We start from the raw sequence: 21,138 nt of genomic DNA, 5'->3' as shown, positions 1-21,138 counted from the left end.
AAAGTCCACGTGCTTTATCACTGTATTATCCTGTCTCCTGCATGGTAACTTAAAAGAAAAAAAAATACAACTGGGCTCTGCTGAACTTGGGATTAACCTCTCTACTGTTGAAAACATCTGAAGCAACTGTTTATGTTTACAGTCAAGAAAGTTTGCCTCTCTGGGCCCATGTCTCCCAGCAGGTCCCTTAGGTGTCCCAAGTGGCATCTCCTGATCCTCTGAGGCTCCTGGCAGGCAGAGAAGGCTATCCCAGCCAGGTTCCCAACACATAACAACACAGCCTCAGGACTGCTTCTTCAGTACTGGCCTAGAGATCTCCATCAGCTTTTCCATTTCACTCTTACCTAGGAACTCTGATTCATACCCAGATCAGAGCATAGTGTGCCATCATGTTCAACATTTCTTGAATTCTTCATCAGATCCCTCCCAATAATAGTTTTGTGTTCAAAGACAATTATTTAGATTCATGGTTTCTTAGCTGAGCACGATGGTAGATAAAGACAGCAGATAATGTGGGGTGGGAATTGTGGCCAGAGGATAAACCCAGCACCTGGGACACTTGCATATCAGTGCATTAGTTAGGGTCCTGACTATTCCATTTCCTGTCTAGTTCCCTGTTAATGTACCTGTAAATCCTAAGGTTATAGTGGTTAGTTGTTATTCCCAAAATGTTTTTATTATAATGATTAACTTATAGTCATTTTGGAAAATGTCCAAATCAGGATTATGTAGATGTGCTACACCTTCCTCTGGACCACAAGAAAAGCATGCAACTCCTTGGGTAATCCATTAGATAAAATCCCAAACATAGCACATTGTGGGTCCCCTAAGTCTAATAAGGCTATTTTTGAAAGTCCTTATAAAATCTATAGTAATTCCTGGAGGAACAGACAATAGCAAATACATACTATGATAAACAATCAAGGAATAGACAAGCAAAATTTATCACTATTAACAAATTTCCCAGAACAAATCCACACTATAATATACATGTACAAATAGCTTTCACCAAGAATTAAGCAATTCAGTCTTTTTTTTTTTTTTTTTTTGACAGGTAGAGTGGACAGTGAGAGAGAGACAGACAGAGAGAAAGGTCTTCCTTTTCCGTTGGTTTACCCCCTAATGGCTGCTGCGGCTGGCGCACTATGGCCGGAGCACTGCGCTGATCAGAAGCCAGGAGCCAGGTGCTTCTCCTGGTCTCCCTTGCGGGTGCAGGGCCCAAGCACTTGGGCCATCCTCCACTGCACTCCCGGGCCACAACAGAGAGCTGGACTGGAAGAGGGGCAACCGGGAAAGAATCCGGCGCCCCGACCGGGACTAGAACCCCGTGTGCCCGCGCCGCAGGCGGAGGATTAGCCTATTGAGCCACGGCGCCAGCCAAGCAATGCAGTCTTATGCTAGGAAACTCAGAACTTTTTTTATGAGACAGAACTTTAGTTTCCAAAGATCTTCCAAAAATATTCCTATTGCTTTCTTAAAGGTAGAGAATGCCTCATTTCCTGCAAATTGTTTTTCCAACCCTGTTCAAGAATATCAACTTCATTAAATCTTTAAAGACTTAATTCTGAGTTATGGCTTGATGAGATCTCTGTGGGATGAAAGAAATCAAGAGATCACAGTACTTGCTATTTCAAAATGTTCTTACAATGGTTTTATAATTTGTTGATGAGGATGTAGGATTATACAGAAAACAGGATTTAAAAAATACATACAAAATATCAGCTTAAACCCTAGGGTGGGTTTGTGAAAAGAAAAGCTGTTTTTCTTTATTCTTTTTAACAAACATCAAGCCAAATATCATTTAATTAGCCTGATTTTGTAGTTCCGACATGAGTCATACTCTTAAAAGAGAAAATACAATCAAAGTACTTTCCATAAAAGTAAAATATCACTTGTCATAAGAATCTATTCTTGATCTATGTATTGCCCCAAATCATTTCAATTTATAAGAATCAAACATATTCCATAGGTCACCACAGTTAAGTATTCTTTCACTTTTGCTATTCTATTTCTTCTTGAAGTTTCTACTTTCTGTGATGTTTTCTTCCTCTACATCAAGAATATATTTGATAGTAAAATGTTGAATGAAAATACTGATAAATACTATAAAGTTACCAAAGCAAGATGGAAGAATACTGAAATATTTTGAATGACCACAATTTTCAGAAAGAAGGATTCAGAAAAATAAAAACATTGAAACTCAAAAAAATAGTAAAATCAAAATCACTTATTTGATTTATCACCTAATATTGTTATCCTATCTCATGATTTTAGATGAAGGGCATATAAAACCGCATAAAACCACATAGTTAAGTTACATAAAACTTCCAATTGATAATTTTTATTGTTATAGTTTAAGAGAAGGAACTAAACGAACTATGTGGAAAAATAATAAAAACACCAAAATCACTGAAAACGCATAAACTTAGTGTATCTAACTACTCTGAACTTCTTGTTTTCTCATTTCACACTTCTCATTTGATACTGTATGACCTCCAAGGTTCACAGCCACTCAGACATGGTCAGATTCTATAAACATCGTTCTCTCCATGACCAATTCCACTCATAATCAACATAACTTCTAAGGCAAAAACATCAATCATTTTGGACTCAATCACTTGTTAAGGAGTTTCTCTGTAGGAAATGAATAAGCCACGTGACTCATATGAATGTAGTAACAGCCTACATATAGCAAATTAAATAATCAACATTCAAGCAACTGTTCTGGCCTGGTTCATATAGATATTTCACACATAAAAAATGACTCAAATAATAAGCACAAGAATGATCCTTCGTTTAATAGAAAGAGCACCTCAGCCAACTTGCCATTTCAGGGTCTCCAGTGTTTCATTTCCAAAGAGCTACAGCCCACACAGTGCCTAAGGGGCTAACTATTTCTGGACTGCCTGTGCCATCTTCTACAAGTTATCTTCTCTATTCTACACTATTTCTGTTCTGATTATAAAATAATAATGACACAATAGTAATATCAACCCCAAATGGTAAACACTCACACATTCCTAAAATCTATTCCCATGCTTACACAGATGACATCCAGTTTTTCTTCACACCACTTTTTTCTATGTCATATTGCAAAGAGTGCAGACAGAAAACCAACAGATTCTGGTTAGAGTCTTAATTCTGCCACAGTCTCCCTGTATTTCCTCACATAAACCACAATGTTGCTAAGGTGCTAGGATTTCTCATCTGTATTAGCAAGGTTTGTGCAGCAAAACCCCAGGGTACACCACCACTTTATACTCCAGACATGGCATTCATAAACCATCCAATGTGCACGCTGACCCTAGAACTGTGTGGTATAGGTCCTACCAGTTTCCATGGTTTCATTCTGTGTTACCATGATTGTAAACACAGGATATCCACTGTCTGTAAAATTTCAACTTTATACATATCAGAACTCAGCGAGCAAAGGAAAAAAAAAATTCAAGAGGAAATGCGACAGCCCAGAAATGAGAACTACAATCCTGGCATTCCCCATTGAGTACCTGACTTAGCCTCCCTGGTTCAGCTCGCTCTCTAGAAAGCCTGGTCAATGGAACATGTGTCTCCATGGTAGGAACCCAGAGTGGGAGCTCTTTATCAGGACAATTTACTGCATTTCACTAGTCCACACTTGTGACACAGTTTTCAGTTCCTAACCATATGACTTAGAAAGGCTCGTGGCTTCAGGAATAACTCAAATATTAAGTGAACATCAAAGTGCCTGTATAAAACAGATTCTCTTGAACAGTTTTTCCTTTTGGTATTTAGTAACTTCCTCCAAATCCAGCTGAAGAAACCTCTCTGGAATTAAGACATAGATGGTGCTATCTCTCTATAAATAGGCTCATCTCATGCTATGTGAATCGCAGTTGCTGACAGCAAATCAACAGATTAATTATTTGGCTTTGTTAGTAACGGTAATAGCATACTGCCATCTTCCCAGAAAGCTCTTCTGTACCCCACACTCCCATTCTCCTAAGCTAAGCTTCAGAACAAGCTTTAGTCTGTGGTATACAGGTACAGGCATGGTGTCTCTGCACTGGGAATGTCTTTACAGGTCGTGTGATATCTCTGCCAAATTGTTACCGTGACATTCTAGCTAAATGAAGTCACCAGCCAGGAGTCTCCCAGCCAAGATGAACACTAAATGGATGAAAAACAGAAGCAGAGAAGCAGATTAAATGAACACTGAAGGAAACAATAGACTCAGAAATTCCCTCAATTTCTCAATTTTCTACTGAGATACAAAGCAAAATGCCGGAGGAAACAGTGAATATAATTCCTTCCTTCCCAGGCCAAAGTAAGCCCTGCAAACTGCTCATCTCCAAATCAACTTCATCAAAAAGACTGGGTGAACGCATCTGATCCATTTACAAACGTAACTTGCCCATCATTCCTATTACTTTCTTTCTGGCTGAGGAAGTTGAATAGGAGCAACTCATAAACATGGTAAAATTACCCCTAAACATGGTACAATTATCCCAACCAAAGAACCAGAAAATACTCCAAGGGACTGAGGCGAAAAGTCATACTGAGTTCACAGCCTTGAAGTTCCTTGCGGGCCACACAAGCCCTGAGAGAAGTCCTCCAAATGATCCCTGTGCAGCAAAACAAGGGATTTTATTTCCCCTAACATGAAGGATTGACTGTGCAGAGACAACTATATTTTTTGCATAAATCCTACTTTTATAAAAAGTCTATATTAATTAGATGTAAAATGACAGAGACTTTACTAGCTTCCCTCTTGAAATCATACTTATTTTTGTTTACCCCTAAAATACACTACTTTATATCTTCACAGAATTAGAAAATGACCCCCACTGAGGGCTGAAAAAAGGCTACAAAAACCCAATGGAAACTGAAACAAGAAATTGGTTTCTTCACAACACTTATTCCCAAATTTCTAAGCTGATCCAGAATCTCTCTTGCCCAGACTTCCCACTGTGCTTTCCTCAGCCCCAATGAACCTAGTCCTAGTGCCTCATTCCTGGAGCCCAGGACACCCAGCAGCAAACTGAGTAACTTAAATGCATTGACTGATCACAGAACAGACTTGCTTTCTAGACAGTGTTTCCTTCCAGGTGTCCACAGTAAATGGAAAGTATCTGCAGATTGCAAATGACCCTGCAGCCACTCCCAGAGGATCAATAGCCAGAAGAATCACAGATCTTGGCAATTCTGCCTTCATTCTTTTAGGCTGGGAATTATTACAGTGAAAGCCAAGGCATCCAATGACCCTTTGCACAAAGAGCAACCAATTTTAAGGCCACTGAAGAAAATCAGCTTCAGAAATGGCCAGGCCATCAAAATCCCTGCTAAGTCTGAAGTTCCCTTTACACTTGCTGAGGTCAAACTTCAAATACCATCTTGTTCCCTGAAAGTCTCCAAAGGAAAGGGAAGTACAGAGAAGATGGTAACAGGACAGAGGAGCTGGCGAGCAGTGGTGGCAAGAGAATGGGAATAAAGGCACGAGGTAAAAGGCAGTGAAAGATCATGTGAGAAAACAGAGGTGAGAAATTAACTGGAATGCCTGAACGATGCAGCACCATGTGTTGCTGGTGGAAGAGTTAGACAGACAAGTGTCTACCCTGCACTGTTATCAGACACATGGTCTTTTGGTCCTCAGGGCAGCACAAGTATCCTATGGATAAATGGATGGATGGATGGATAGATGCATGATAGATGGATGGGAAAGAGAGAGGGAGAGTTGAGAGACAGACAATGAAGGAATGAATGAATGAGATGAGATGGTCAGTGTCCTCGAGGGTGCAAGCTATTTGAGATTAGGTGCCTCTGCACAGGAACTCTCTCTCACCCTGGTCAAACCACCGATTGATCAAAGCACAAAGTGTTTTTTCTTTTCTTTTCTTTTTTAAATGAATTTGGGACAAGAAACTATTAACTGGCAAAGGGTGGTTCAAAGAAAGCTATCTGGAAATGAGGGAAGAAGGGTCAGAATGCAAGAGGGATCCCCCTGGTTTCCTGCCATGGGCAGCTGTAGTCGCAGTGAGGAAGGGGGAAGAGAGGGGTGTCTGCCTCCGGGGAGCCCACTGTCCGGGCTTCTACTGACCTGGTCTCCGCCTCACTGGCCTCTTGCGGCCGCTGCAGAAGCGCACTTTGCTGAACACCCCGAGGACGTGCCTCTCGCACAGGGAGCGCCCGTCTTTGCTGGGGCTGGAGCGGCGTTTGGAGGCCGACACCCGGTCGCTGTTGGACTCCCTTGCCTGCCGCTTCTGCCGTATCAAGGAGCTTGCTATCGCAGCAGCCATAGCTGCTCAGCGCGGGCCCCAGGCCCGGACTCCACTGCGCCCTCGGGATCGCGCTCCGCCGGGGCGAGGGCAGGACCTCGGTGCCCGGGAGGGACAGGGCAGGCGCGGGGAGGCAGTGCTAATATTTGAGGAGGCCGCAGCACCGAAAACCCAGCGCCCACAAGGTTAGTCAGAGTCTGGGCAGTGGCGACAGAAGGTGTGACAATCCAGATGTAAACTTCCCCGACCGCTGGCGGCGGGGGCGGGGCGGTCCCAGGCCTTCCTGCGAAGTAGACGTTTGCACCCCAAACTTGGCGCCCCTCGGCGATCCACGTCCAAGGGGCAGTGGGGAGTTTGGTCACACTGCGTTCGGGGTAGCAAGTGGAAGGGGAAGAAGGATGTCCAAAATGACAAGCCCTGCCCCTGTTGGAGAGGCGCAAGCGTTGCAAGGTGTCCGAAGTATATTTACACATATATAGGAAAGAAACCCTTTTACATAGCAGTCTGGACCGAGGCGGGTAGCGTGCCCCCGGTTGGTTGAAAATACCAAAAAGTGCATAAAGCGTTCCTCTAGAAAACAAGCCACCAACCGCAGGAGAGAAGGAGAGGAAGGCAGCAATTTAACTCCCTGCGGCCCGCAGGTCTGGAGACTAGGAGGTCCGTCCCGGCGGGGTGAGGCCGTCTACCGGATGCATCGCGCCGGCTGCGGTGCTCCGGCGCCGGCCGCCCGAGCTCTGGAATCCCGAGAGGCGCCAAGTGGGAGCGGCCAGTGGGTCTGGGGAGGGGCGCGGGACGCGGGCAGCTGTGGCCAGCGGAGGAGCGCGCGCCTCGCCGCCAGTAGCACTGCAAAGGGAGCGGGCGGCGAGGAGGGGGATGGAAGGGGAGGAGGGAGATCCTCGAGGGCCAAGCAACCCTCGGGGAGAAGCGCGCGACAGGCGATCCGTGGGGTCCCAGGAGCGGGCGCTCTTTCGCTTTCCGCTTGCTTTCCGGCACGAGACGGGCACAGTTGGTGATTATTTAGGGAATCCTAAATCTGGAATGACTCAGTCGTTTAAATGAGCCCCCTCCAAGGCAGCGATGCCGAAGGTGTCCTCTCCAGCTCGGCGCCCACACGCCTTTAACTGGAGCTCCCCGCCATGGTCCGCCCGGGGCGCCGCACCAAGCAGGTCTCCGCACAGGCTCAGAGGGAGCGAAGCAGGGAGGGAGGGAGGGTGGGAAGGAGGGGGCGCCGTGGCGGGCTCGGGATCAGGTCATCGCCGCGCTGCCCGGGCCCCCAGGCTCGCGCGCCCCGGTAGTCGGCAGCTCACTAGCAGAGATCAGATGGGAATTACCCGCCCGATGCGATGCCGATCACTCAGTCCCGCGCGGCCCATCCCGGCCGAGGAAGGAAGTGACCCGCGCGCTGCGAACACCCGCGCGGCTGCTGGGGTGGGGCGGGGGCTGGCTGAGGGCGACGTCGGCTCTCGGAGGCTGCGGCTCCGGTCCGGAGCTGCCCACCATTGTCAGGTGCGCGGGGCGCAGGCTGGGCCCCTAGGCCGCCCAGGGCAACGGCGGGAGGCTGCCGAGCGCGCCACCAGGGTCCTCAGGGGCGGGCGCTGACTCTGGGGCCCCGGCCAGAAGGCAGGTGCAGGCGGCCGCCAACTCGCCCAACTTGCTACGCGGGTGGCCGCTCAGAACCGCCGGCTTACAAGGCGCCCCCCGCCGTCGCCGCCGCCGCCGCCGTCGCCTCCCCAGATCCGGGAGGGGGCGCTCAGGGCGGAGTCCCATTCATGGGCTGGGGCTCTGTGCGCCCGGAGCCGCACCGGCTCCCGGGCGCCGCCGCCGCCGCCGCCGCCGTCGCCCCACCGGCTAGTTCGGCAGGAGAGCTAGCTTCGCAGGAAACTCCAGGCGGGAGCCACAAGCCACCAAGACGGCGGGTGGGACAAAAGGTCGGCGCAGCCGGAGTTGCCCCTGCACTGCTCTCCCGCCCGCGGGAAATCGGGAGAGCGCCTAGGTGGGGCTGAGCTGGAGGCTGGGCTCCCGGAGTGCAGGGAAGCGCAGCGCATTGGGATCCGGCTCTCTTCCCTCGCGCCCACTGCTCCCAGACTCCTTCTCCCCATTCCCTCTGGTCACCCCTCTCCCCCTTCTCTGTCTTCTGTCTCTCCCCTTTTCTCCTCTCTACGCAATCCTACGTGATTGAGGTTTGGATGAGAAATTCTCAGAGGCAGAGCAAGGGAACTGCAGCTCGGGTCTGCTCCGTCTGATCCCTCCCCGAAGAGAAAAACACCACTGGTGGGTTCAAGGCCCCTGGTGCGCGGAGAAGGAGTTAGGGAAAGAGGCAAAGTGCCTTCTCACCAATTAGCTGGAGCACGGCGAATTCTCTGTTTAGGAAGAAAGGAAGTGGTCGCTGGCCCAAGTGACAACGGCCTCTAGGGCCCTCTTATTGAGCCCCCAATTCTGCTCATTGTGTAACATGGAAAGAGTTTCCTCTCCTTACAACCCAGATTCCTACTCAGTCCCTAAAAGAAGGCTCAAGGAGCAACCCTAGCTGGGGTTAATGGAAGGGGCTAAGGGAATGTCTGTGGAGTGCCACCAGGTTTCCAGGAGTTTGTGACAGCAGCTGAAACAGAGGAGTCATCCACACTCAATGCAGCCTGAGAGATTACGGACTGGCAGGGGTACTCACCTTTCATTCCAGGCAAGGTCTGGGAGTGGCCTTGGGTTAGACTTAGCTGTCTCTTCCACCCCCTCCAGATACCCGCAATCCCAACCCCCTCACAGACTCTGCTCTAGGCACTCATGGCAGTGCCAAAGCGTTAAGTGGATGGTTTCCAAGCACAGACAGGTGCATGCAAGAAAAACACAGGAAGCTACTGGGGAAGGCAGGGAAGCCAGGAACTGCAGATGCCAGCACAAGCCCTTTGGGCCTAGGATTGACTTGATTAATAAGGATTGAGGTCAGCAAGGTTATCTAAACCAAACATTAACTCTAACAGTTCTACTTTGTCTTATGATTCAGGGCCAGGGCCTTCCAGAATATCAGCTGGGCAAAATGGGCTAGCAGATACAGGCTCATGCAACAGAGGACAACAGGAAGTGCAAGACACCCTGAGAAAGTGGGGAATCCCCACTGTCAGCCGGGAGCAGTTCAGTGTGACTAAATGAGGACAGTGAACTTATCTTTGGGAGTCTAACATACACAACAAGACAGGTTACAAAAATACACATACACCTCTCCTCCAACAGTGAAGCTGAATCCATTTTCAACAATCCGGAATGGGGTCAGGAAAATCGCTTATTGGTAACACTATCAATTAGGGAAATGTTCACATTCTACAAATAAAAGTTTTTTCCTTTCTTGGCTATCAGAAGATTTGTCTCATTCTTGAGAAAGGCAGGGACAGATAGTGCTGGCTAGCTTCAGGAGCTCCCTGTCTTTTGCAATTCAGTGCCCAAACAGGGGTGGGGGTGGGGGTGGGGGGCAGGGTGGGGAGGAAGGGGGTCAGCTAAGGGGAGTACCCAGAGAAACAGGCAAGATGAGGGTGTATAATGAGGCCTTGAGGAAATCATTGCTAAACTGGGAGCCTCTTTTTTATCCTCAAAATGGGGATAATCATCCCCATCTACCTCATAGAACTGAATATGCATGTGTAAGCATTTTAAAAACTGGAAAATGCCAAGTGCATAAAAGAGATGATGACAGTGTTTATTATTTTTTAAAGAAAATGTGTGAGGTTCACCTGGTGCTCAGATTCCTAAAGCTCTCTCAAAACGCAAAGCAAAAATGTCTATGGTTACTGCTCTATTATCTGAATTTTAAGTCCTCCAGGTATCCAAGTTTGAAAGCTTAACATATATTTCAACCATGCTTACACATTCACATATACATATATATATACATATATATATATATATGCAGTATATATTTATGCATTGTAGATAAAACTAGAAGAGAAAAGTAAACTGGCACATTTCCCAAAATTGCAGTCCTGTGCCCAGAAAAGGCCTGGAAAGAAGATGTGTGTTCTCTAATCTTTCAGTGTTGCTTTCTTTTTTTTTTTTCTCTGTAACCCTAAGAGAAATTAGGATGGTGAGATATAGAAGATAACAAATACAAAGTCATAGAGTCACAGAAATGAAGGAGGTAACAAGGGAAGAGATGAAAAGGCAACTAACAGTTGCTGTCTGAAGTTGTCTTGACATGACAAAATCATGTTAGGCATTTAAAGAACAAAAACAAAAAGCAATCAATGCTAGTGTTCTGAGAGTGATATTATTTCTGTCTTTAGATCTCTATTAAAGGAGTGTGGTGTTTTGGATTTGATCAGACAGCTCCTTTTGTTCCTTGCACTCTTACACCTATTATCAGAGTACTTCTCAACAGTGTGGCCCTTTAAATCCTCATCAGCATTGTTCAGTCCATTTCCCCAGTGAAATGAAAAGGTAAATAAAAGAAAAAGGAGATTTGAGAAGTTTCTCAAACCTAACACATGACTACTGAGCTCAGAAGCACTGCCTCAATGAATTTTTTTTAACTTATTAACTTGTACCTTTCTTGGATGGCCCACTAAATCTAATAAGTTTTCTTTTTTTACTGGGAAGTTGCAACATCTTTGCATTTGGGTATCAAGAATGAATTGAAGGGGCAGGCATTTGCCTCAGCAGTTAAGACAATGTGGAATGCCTGCATTACATCCCTGAGTTCCTAGGTTCAAATCCCAGCTCTGCTTCTTATTCCACTTTCCTGCTTATGTGTACCCCGGGAGGCAGCAGCCAATGTCTCAAGCAGTTGAGTCTGGATCACTATGTGAAAGACCTAGATTTGGTTCCAAGCTCCTGGCTTCAACTTGGCGCAGCCCTGTCTGTCGTGGGCACTTAGGGAATAAATCAATGAACACAAGATCTCTGTCTGTCTCTGTCTTTATCTCTTTTCCTCTATCTCTCTTTCAAATAAAATGAAAGTAAGTACATAAAACCTTATGTTAAAGAATTAAATCAACCTAATTGATGACATAAGTTAACCAGGTATTTTAAAGGTTGACATTTCAAAGGCCTGCACTGCAGCATAGTAGGCTAGGCCTCCACCTGGGGCACCAGCATCCCACATTAGCACGGTTCCTGTTCTGGCTGCTCCTCTTCCGATCCACTTCTCTGCCTATGGCCTGGGAAAGCAGTGGAAGATGGCCCAAGCACTTGGGTTCCTGCACCCGCGTAGGAGACCTGGAAGAAGCTCCTGGCTCTTGGCTTCGTTCGGATCAGCCAGCTCTGGCTCTTGCAGCTACTTGGGGAGTGAACCAGCAAATAAAAGATCTTTGTCTCTCTCTCCCTCTTTCCCTCTCTCTCTCCCTCTCTTCCTCTCTCTCTCTCTCTCCCTCCTTCTCTCCCTCCTTCTCTCCCTCCCTCTCTCTCTCTCTGTAGCTCTACCTCTCAAACAAATAAATAAAAATCTTTTAAAAAATTAAAAAGGTTGATATTTCAAGGATAAAAATACTTTAATTCTTATGCTATCTCTCTTTAAGCAACTTACAAATTTTCCTTTCCAATTTTAAAGACATCATGAGTGAACAGGATCTAATTAATTTTAGAGAAAGCTGCCAGATATACATCAAAATGATAATTATATAGTTATATTTATATTTCTGACCTCCAGTCAAACAGATAAAATATGAACTATCTTAATCATCTCCACATTTTGAAAGTTAAAAAAATAACGTAGAAATCTTAATAGTCTTTTACTTATTCATAGGCCAAGTCTTCCAACTCCTAAATCTAACATTAAAACTATTTCACTATCGCTTCTCGGCCTTTTGGCTAAGATCAAATGTAAAACTATTTCACACAATCACTTTCAACATCCATCATATGGAACAGAGATTGTATCCAGGGCTCTGGATCTCTATGCACCCCGAGGAACTCCATGCACCTCTACATTTTGTCTGTTGTCACCAACCTTAGAGTTCATACCTTGAAGATCTTATTTCGGTTATATCTCAGTCATCCACCAGTTGTATGCTACAGAACAAGTTAGTCAACCTTTCTAAACCACATCTGCAAATAAGATAAATGATAATCATATGGGAAGCCCTTCCTAACTAGGGCCTTGCAAGACTCAAAGAATAGTTAATAATAATGTAAAGTATGAAAATGAGCATGCTATTAAAATATTCATTTAAACCAAGATGCTACTATAAAATACAGACTTGCCAAACAAGGAAAACATACCTTGTGATTCATACACATCATCATTCACTTCTGGACATAATGTATTTAACAAAGGCTGAAAATCTACTTGAAATGAATGATTACCCTTGACATTGTAATGGCAAACAGAATTTTCATTAGTGGAATATTGTCAATGTCCTTGTCTGTTGGAAACACAAAGAAGCCTACCTCTGCTCATACATCATTCTGCTGTGAGATCAGGCCCCTGACTAAAGCTTGTTAAGTTTGGGCTCATCATCTGGCTCTTTCACAGCAAGCTGATGTGCATCAGGGAACCTTTTCTCTATGAATCTGGTCCTGTACAATAGCAGTACTTCCATTTGCTTTCCTCTGCCAGATTGTCAGTTAAAAGAGGTTAACAAAAACAATATACACAATTACTTTCTAATAATTTGTGAATTTGTTTACATAGCAAATTCATTTCTAGTACTTTATTCAACAATTCAACAACTGAATTATTCCATGCAATCTTTTTGTCTGGCTTTGGTCGTCTATCAAAAAATGAAAAAGAATAGATTTAATCCCTTTTTATGACACATATGAAGGTTGATATCCTCATTGTCCAAATAAAGAGATTTTCTGTGTTTTAGAGAATGTCTTCTTTGAAAAGAAATATAAGACACCACTAATGTGAGCCAAAACTAAGTCCCCTGCACATTTGCATTACAAGTGTTGGCACACTGAATTCTTACATGGACCCTATAAGGTTGGGTCTATCAAATGTTCATTTTACAAATGAAGAAATTGAGGCACAAAGAGATTAAATTGCTTAACCTATATCAGCCAGCTAAGAACTGGTAGAGTTCAGATTCAAATTTATTCTAGAGTTCCTCTATGTTACACTTTACACCAATGAAAATATAATTGCAAAATTATAATCATATAAGATTAATACAATAACATAATTACCATAACTGCTTAAGAATAAGAATAATCTTACATGTGTTACTTTAGTGATACTCCCAACAACCTTGTGATGAAAAGTTAGAAAGATAATAACAAACCAGTTTTACAAACTAAGACTAAGGAGAGGCACAATCTCCCAAGGTCACACAATCAGTGAGTAAATACCTGAGTTTACTCCAGGTCTTCTTCCTCACTATCTCTATTGCCCTAGTTAAAGTCAAATGGAGAAAAGAACATCCTTCCATTCACTAGACTCTAGCAGGCTTTCACATTTTTGTGAATGACCTTGAAGGGGTCCTTCTGTATTGAAGGGGAGAAGGATGCAAGGATCTCAAGTTCTCGCCCTCTACAGCTTTCATCTTCCTGGGATTAAGCTCTAAGGTAATAGTGTTACCACTCTTGCCCATGAGAGGGTACTTTGTTCCCTTTGGTTCAGAGACTGTGGCCTCCAAACATTCTCCTCTTTAGTTCAGAAACTAAAGTTGAGCTTCCTAAGAAAACTAGAGGGAAACTAATGAAAAATAGAAATTGAAGAAATTTATAAAGAAATACATTTACATTCCCTCTATTCTCCTAGAAATGTACACTGGTTTGACTTGTGGACAAAGGGATGGCTGGCACTTAGTTACTTTCTTTTCCAGCTAGATTGAGGATGTTAGAAATTATGAACCATAACTGGCCCATCATTTTAGCTCTCCTCTAATACCTACTATCACTAATTCAGTGGCACCCATTCTTTTAGGAGAGAATGTGATTAGAGTATCTCCATTATAATATAAATCCATTCAGGATAGGCACATTGTCTCTTTTGTTTACCTTCATACTCTTAATGCCTACAGCAGGGTTCAGCACATAGCAGATGCTCAAAAAATACTTAAAGAAATGAATTAATTAATCCACCCATTCACACATCTTTTTCAGTCTGAAAGATTGGAAACAAACTCAGCTAACTTAGAGTAGCCTCCACATTATTTTTTATTAACATGCCCCCAAAATTCTCTGCCTAAATTCAATCTATTAAGCTATGATGGCCTGAGAGGGTCCACGGTACTTCATTTTTAGGGCAATATTTTCAATTCCTCTCCCTCTCTCTCTCTCTCACACACACACATACACAACACACAGAAATACACACATTCACTTAAGAAAAGGAATCAAATAATAAGGCACAGAGTCACAGATATCAAGTAAAATAAGTAGCGAATTTTTAAAGTCAAAGAATATGACTGAAATGATCTCGCAACAGCTTGATGATCCTAACATTGTTATTGTCACCCATCTCTACTGAGCTGTTTTGTCCATGAACCATTCCTACTTGCTCTCGTCTCTAATTTTAGATTCCAAATTTTCATGGTGTAGGTCTTGTTGAAATAGCAGTCTCTTGCCCTACCCAGCACATGACTGAAACACAAAATACTCTATTAAAATAAAATAAATTCACATTTTTGTCCTCTGTATGGACACAGCATTGGCATATCACCAATCTAGTGTATACAGTTGTTAGTGAATAACTTTTAAATAAATGAAATTTATATAATCTGTAATGAAAAATGGGGATCAAATGGCAGTTTGCACACAGTGACCAATAAAGTTATTTCTGATCCTGCTTTAGAACTCTCTAAAAATGAAGTGCAAAGTAGAAAGAATACTCAATTTAGAATAAATAATTTGTCCCCACTTAAAACTACTTACTCTGGCTAAGCCCAAATTCACTCACCTCTAGGATGACTACTCTACAAAGGCTCAATTAGTTAAAATAACATATTGAAAGGATAGCACTGCTTTTTGGAATAAGGAAAAATATGAATGAATGACTAAATAAATGGATGAGCAGGTTAGTAAATGGATGATTAGACATAAAATATAGTAATTTTCTCCTAACTATATCTGAATTTAGACTAAGAAAAGCAGCTCACAATAAAAATTGAGAAAATAAAAATAAATCTTAAAAATAAAAAATATATTCACTACACTAAAGGTGCAAAATAGAAAACATGAAAAAATCTAGCTAGTAAATGAAAATATTTAATAAAATTTTCATTCATTTATTAGGCATTTTTACATAAAACCATGTTCCCTTGTTACTAGTTTTGCCCAATAATCCAGAATATTTAGTGTGATTTTGGTGTAGATAGCTATGTGTTTGAGATACTGAAAACCTAAATCCTAGATAATTAGCCAGACAGAGAGAGATAGAGAAAGAGGTGTGGGGGCGGGGGGGGGGGGGGGGAGGCCAGAGATAGATACAGAATTTGGAGATCCAGAAATGGCAGGATAAGATAATTAGATGTTTCTTTAAACAGGATTCAAAGCAATATTGAACAATATTTTAGCATTTTTTGAATGATACTCACATTAGTATTTAAACTTGTATCATTAGCTAGAACAAATCTCATGAGTTTATCAGTCCAGTCTAGATCATGTATATTTTTTTAATGATTATTTATTTTCATCTACTTGAAAGAGCAAGAGATAGAGACAGATACAGAGATAGAGACAGATACAGAGATAGAGATGGAAGTTATAGAAAGATTTTTCCTTCTGCTGATTCACTCTCCCCAGATGCCTGCAACAGCTTGGGCTAACTCAGGCCAAGCCAGGAGCCAGAAACACCATCCAGGTCTCCCATATCAGTGGCAGGAACCCAAGCATTTGAGCCATCCATCATAAGCTGCCTCCCAAGCACATGAGCAGGAAGCTAGATTGGAGGTGGAACAGCCAGGACTCAAAGTGGCACTCTGATTTAGGGTGCAGGCAGCCCAAGCAGTATCCTAATGCATTGTACCACAAAACCCAACCCAATAATGCATACATTTTATAATCAGATGGAGAAGATAAAAAAAGAGATTTCTTTAGAAGTGAGACAGAAAATTGTCTCCTGGTTTGTTGAGTGCAACGAACACAGCAACAAAAAGCAGCACCATTGCTTCTTTTCATTTTGGCAATTCTTTCTCTCATCCCTAAAAAGGGCCAAGACAAGGAAATAGCCTCAGATGGCCTTTAAAAGATAAGCAAGCAGAAGCATTTATTATTTGCTAAGGACAAAAGTCTGAGTAAGAATGTTGACTTCAAGATAAGTGGAATTCATTACCCCCAAAAAAGCCCTCTAAATAGGATCTATGTATAAGATTAGATATAGAATTTGAATCTGACTTTAAATTTTTGTTCCTATAAGCCAGAGTATAGTATTTTGAATATAGTAAATACTATGTAAAGTATGTTAAAGTTGACTTAAAAACAATAAATGTTCTGGATAAGCAAGCATAATCTCAAGTGTCCCCTTAAATAAAACTTTAGGTGTGCTTTTATTAATCGCAGAACCCTCTATGGTCGCTGATAGTATCATTTAAGCAGTGGCTATAATGAAAAAAATGCTTGATAAATACTGTGGAAAAAAAAAAAAAACACATGTTCTAAATCTGGGAAATGGTTTTCTTTACCCCCTTTCTACATCTAGCACCAATGCTGAACTTGTGTTTCTGATAGGGCTATCCTGATACCACTCAAGAGTAAACTCACACCACCTGAGGGAAGGGAAAAGCTGTTTGCAAAGTTAGTAAAACATCACAATTTTATAAAAAAATAATCCTGTGTCAGGGCCAGCATTGTGACATAGCCAGTAAAGCCACAGCCTGTGACATCAAAATCTCATATATCCTGGCTGCTCCACTTCCAATCCAGCTCCCTGCTAGGGAAAAGCAGCAGAAGATTGTTCAAGTACTTGGGCTCCTGTCACCCATGTGGGAGACTTGGAAGATGCTCCTGGCTTCTGGCTCTTGGCTTCAGCCTGGCCTAGCTCCAGCAGTTGCAGCCATCTGTGAGGTAAACCAGCAGATAGAAGATTGATCTGTCTCTGTCTCTATGTCTCTCTCTCTCTCTCTCTGTAACTCTGAGTTTCAAATAAACAAGTGAATCTTAGAAAAAGAAGAAAAAGCCTGTATCTAGGTGCATTTAAATCTCATGACATAATAATGATAATAATACTACTACTAATAATAATACTAATAATAAAACTCATGAAGTAGGCATGACCAGCTTTCTTGAACCTGGAGTTTGAGTAGTTCATCCACACTCACAGTTGTTGTGGATGACAAAGGAAGAGCACATCTTCTAAACAGAAGAAGCCGACAAACAATGCAGGAAGACAGTCTTACAGGGGCCCCTCCAATGTGAATCTGGAGCTGTGGACTCAAGAAAGTGAGCCATATCCATTTCGATTGATGTTACAGATTATTCCCTGGTTACGGAGTCCTTTGTTACAGACAGGTATTCAGTGAAGTCTCAGATTTAATATTCTGGCTCAGTCTCTTGTGCTGCCTATAATTAGTGGAAAAGTTTTATGTCAATGCTTAGCCCAGGAGCCACATACTCTGAGGCACAATGTAAATAACAGACATAATAAGTGAGAATCCTCACTCTGAGACATGTTCCTGCATTAAAAACTATGGAGATTGATTGCAGCCAAGGAGTCAATGGGTTTTCCTCCTTAAGTCCTTATATAATCACAGGCAAATCTTGTGCCTCGTGCTTTGAACCACAGAAAAATGTCAAAAAATGCTGTTCAGAGTATAAGTGAATGTTTTAAGAAAAGGAAGGATATGCTAGAAAATAGAAGGGAAAATGAATTTCTCAGGTACTACAATGCTGCAGGCACAGTCCTGTGCTCTATACCAATTATTGCACCCAATCTTCTTAAGAACCCTGTGAGGTAAAAATTGTTATCATTACAATGAGAAAACTAAGGGTCAGAAAGATTAATTACTTGTTTGAAATACAGGTCATGTTCAGAACTCTACTTTAGTTTATATCACATAGATCCAAAGATCTCTTCCTGATTCTTTTTAGAGGAGTCCACAAAGTGCAGTTACAAAGAAATGATTTCTAGGGGCTGGTGCTGTGGCGCAGTAGGTTAATCCTCCGCCTGTGGCACTGGTATCCCATATGGGCGCCGGTTTTAGTCCCGGCTGCTCCTCTTCCAATCCAGCTCTCTGCTGTGGCTGGGAAAGCAGTGGAAGATGGCCCAAGTCTTTGGGCCCCTGCACCCCCTTGGGAGGCTCCAGCCATTGCGGCCATTTATAGAGTGAACCAATGGATGGAAGACCTTTCTCTCTGTCTCTCCCTCTCACTGTCTGTAACTCTACCTCTCAAATAAATAAATAAATCTTAAAAAAAAAAAAAAAAAAAAAAACAACAAGGAAATGATTTCTATTCCTGAAAGTTAAAAGAATTAAGATAATCTGTATGTTAAAGCCATTCAAAATCTAAGTCAGAAACATCCATGCTGCATGTTTTTAGGAAGCATGATCCCATATGACATACTATTTTAATAGAGTTGGGGAAAGAAAAATAAAGGAAAATGATGTCTATCTTCAAGTATCAGAAGGTTCCTTAATGAAAAAAGAAACAGGTATCCCGTGGGTCCACAGGCAAACCTGGAGTCAGTGAAGATACTAGGGAGGACAGCCCACCCATGGGACAGACTGGTTCCCAAATGTAGAATTGACTTCATCATGTTCATTGCCCCAAATCAGGGGCAATACAAGGGAGGAAAGATTCTAAGAGCTGAGATGGGTATTCCATAAAATGACTTCAGTCAGCACTTCTCAGGCAGAAAACGAGTCAAAATCATCAAAGTTAATATTGAGGCAATACTTGGGAAAACACCATTTTTTTAAAATAAAATGGTAAAGGTGAATGAATGGTGAAACCGATTGCTAGAGGAAAACCTGACAATGGAACAGAAGAGTCAAGGAGAAAGTCAAGAAAGTAAATTAGATCTTAATCTCAAGAAAGCACAGGGCTGAATACTTCTTTTATATGGCATCTGCTGTGTGATGCAAAGGCTGGCACAGCTAATTAAAGAAATAGCTTCCTAAAGAATAGTCAAAAGATTAAATGATAATGTTCCTCTGAATGTGGTATTCCAGAGTAAGGAAAAGAAAACTTGAGGGCCTATTGAAATGTGAGGGAAGCTCTCTAGGAAAATCCAGTTTTAATCGTCCCTAGGGTGTTAGTCAAAATCACAGGAGGTGGCACTGGTTCTTCCTAATTCCTGTGTAGGAAAGAAAACTGATGAGCTTTAAGGTGAATGCAGAACCAAAGGAAAATGGTTATGAGTGCAGTCAGGAGCTCTAACGCTTCTGTTTGGTATACCAAGTGTCAGGCTCACATTCGAAAGTGCTAAAAGCAAATGGCCCGCAGTGTGGTTGCTTGCTACAAGACCTGTCATTTCTACTTCCAGTAGTCACACAGAAATCTGGAGGCTCAATATAAGGTACAAACAAGGAAATATGTTAAGTCTTCTGCACTTATCACAGCTCTTAATATGGTATCTTTGATTTCATTTTTTAGTAAGAAAAAGGAGAATCACAATTCTGAAAATCTCAAAACCAACTTGAGAAAATGTATTACAAACTGAGACAAAAAATTCTCAAAATGACTTCTCAACTGAATGTTACAAAGCACAGTGGAGTGGATGGAGAGGTACACAATGAATCACTAATTCATGCTAATTCATGAAGTTAGGAGTTCTCAAAGGCAACCATCTCATTTCTTGCTTGACAATTTTAACTTGTTGCATATATAGTCATATCTTCAAAACAGGAGATTAAGCCCATCTCCCACTGTAGATCAGTGTTGAAAGGTCAACAAAGAAATTATGAAAATAACTGATGATCTTCATTTTGTAAGTCCTCTAATGGAAAGTTATTTTTGGAGGGATCCTCGAACCAAAGGTGACAATGAGTTTTAGGGATTCTAAAAAAGAAACAGAGTATATAACTGAAAATACCCAGATATTTTCAATGTGACTCCTTATTTGAAAAAAGAGAGTGTTGGTAGCTATAGCAAAGACTGTCATGAGAATAAAGGACTCAGAATTCAATTAAATTCTATGAAGCTGCTAAATTTTCCCAATTTCTGTTCAAACAAGGAGTAAATGAAGATAGAAGTGGAAAATGAATAAGAAATAATGAATTGCTCTGTTAATTATGGAAATGACAAAAAACAAAATCAATCTGTCCCCATCATAATTGTACTTCAAAGGTTTTTGCTTTGGAGGTTGTTTGTTTTTTCCTGAGTGCAGATTCTATATAGGTCAGGAAATCTTAGATGATTGTTGATGAACAGTTTTATAATAATTCAGATAAAAGGAAGAGGGAGTTCTTCAGTGAGGAGAATCAACAGTCAGTATGTCCTAAGGGACTTGTTCCTAGCCTTAGTTTACTTAGTGTAGAACCTTGGATAAATTATTCCTCCTCTTTGAGTCTCTAGTCTCTGGGTTTCCATTTTCTCATCCTTAAAATTAGATTAGACTGGCCGGCGCTATGGCTCACTAGGCTAATCCTCCAGCTTGCCGCGCTGGCATACCGGGTTCTAGTCCCGGTCGGGGAGCCGGATTCTGTCCCGGTTGCCCCTCTTCCAGGCCAGCTCTCTGCTATGGCCAGGGAGCGCAGTGGAGGATGGCCCAAGTGCTTGGGCCCTGCACCCCATGGGAGACCAGGAAAAGCACCTGGCTCCTGCCATCGGATCAGCGCAGTGCGCCGGCCGCAGCGCGCTGGCCACGGCGGCCATTGGAGGGTGAACCAATGGCAAAGGAAGACCTTTCTCTCTGTCTCTCTCTCTCTCTCACTGTCCACTCTGCCTGTCAAAAAAAAAAAAAAAATTAGACAGACAATTGCTCTGTACTCTTCCCACTCTAAAATCCTTTGACTCTAACTACAATGCTCACCAGCAGCACACTACTTACACAAAAACACCAGAATGTACTCCTTGTCACCTT

General features: G+C 42.6%; 1 protein-coding gene across 4 annotated transcripts in view; it reads right to left on the bottom strand.

The window, feature by feature from the left end:
- FGF12 (fibroblast growth factor 12) overlaps positions 1-21,138 on the bottom strand; it is a 596,324-nt gene that overhangs the window by 284,130 nt on the left and 291,056 nt on the right. Inside the window, exon 1 of one of the 4 annotated variants that reach the window (XM_051818906.3) lies at positions 7,583-8,309. The exons of 2 other annotated variants lie outside the window; for them this stretch is intronic. Coding sequence is in view for 1 of the 2 variants with exons in the window: in XM_002716514.6 (XP_002716560.1) it covers positions 6,074-6,272 (199 nt within the window). In the remaining variant the exon portion in view is untranslated. One more of the 4 variants, XM_002716514.6, reaches the window with a different exon arrangement.

Source organism: Oryctolagus cuniculus, chromosome 4 (assembly GCF_051225735.1).
Source record: "Oryctolagus cuniculus isolate XC-2025 breed Fujian yellow rabbit chromosome 4, ASM5122573v1, whole genome shotgun sequence".
Lineage (NCBI taxonomy): Eukaryota > Metazoa > Chordata > Mammalia > Lagomorpha > Leporidae > Oryctolagus > Oryctolagus cuniculus.
The sequence above is the reverse complement of the archived record's forward strand: the minus strand, read 5'-3'. Positions and strand labels throughout refer to the sequence as shown.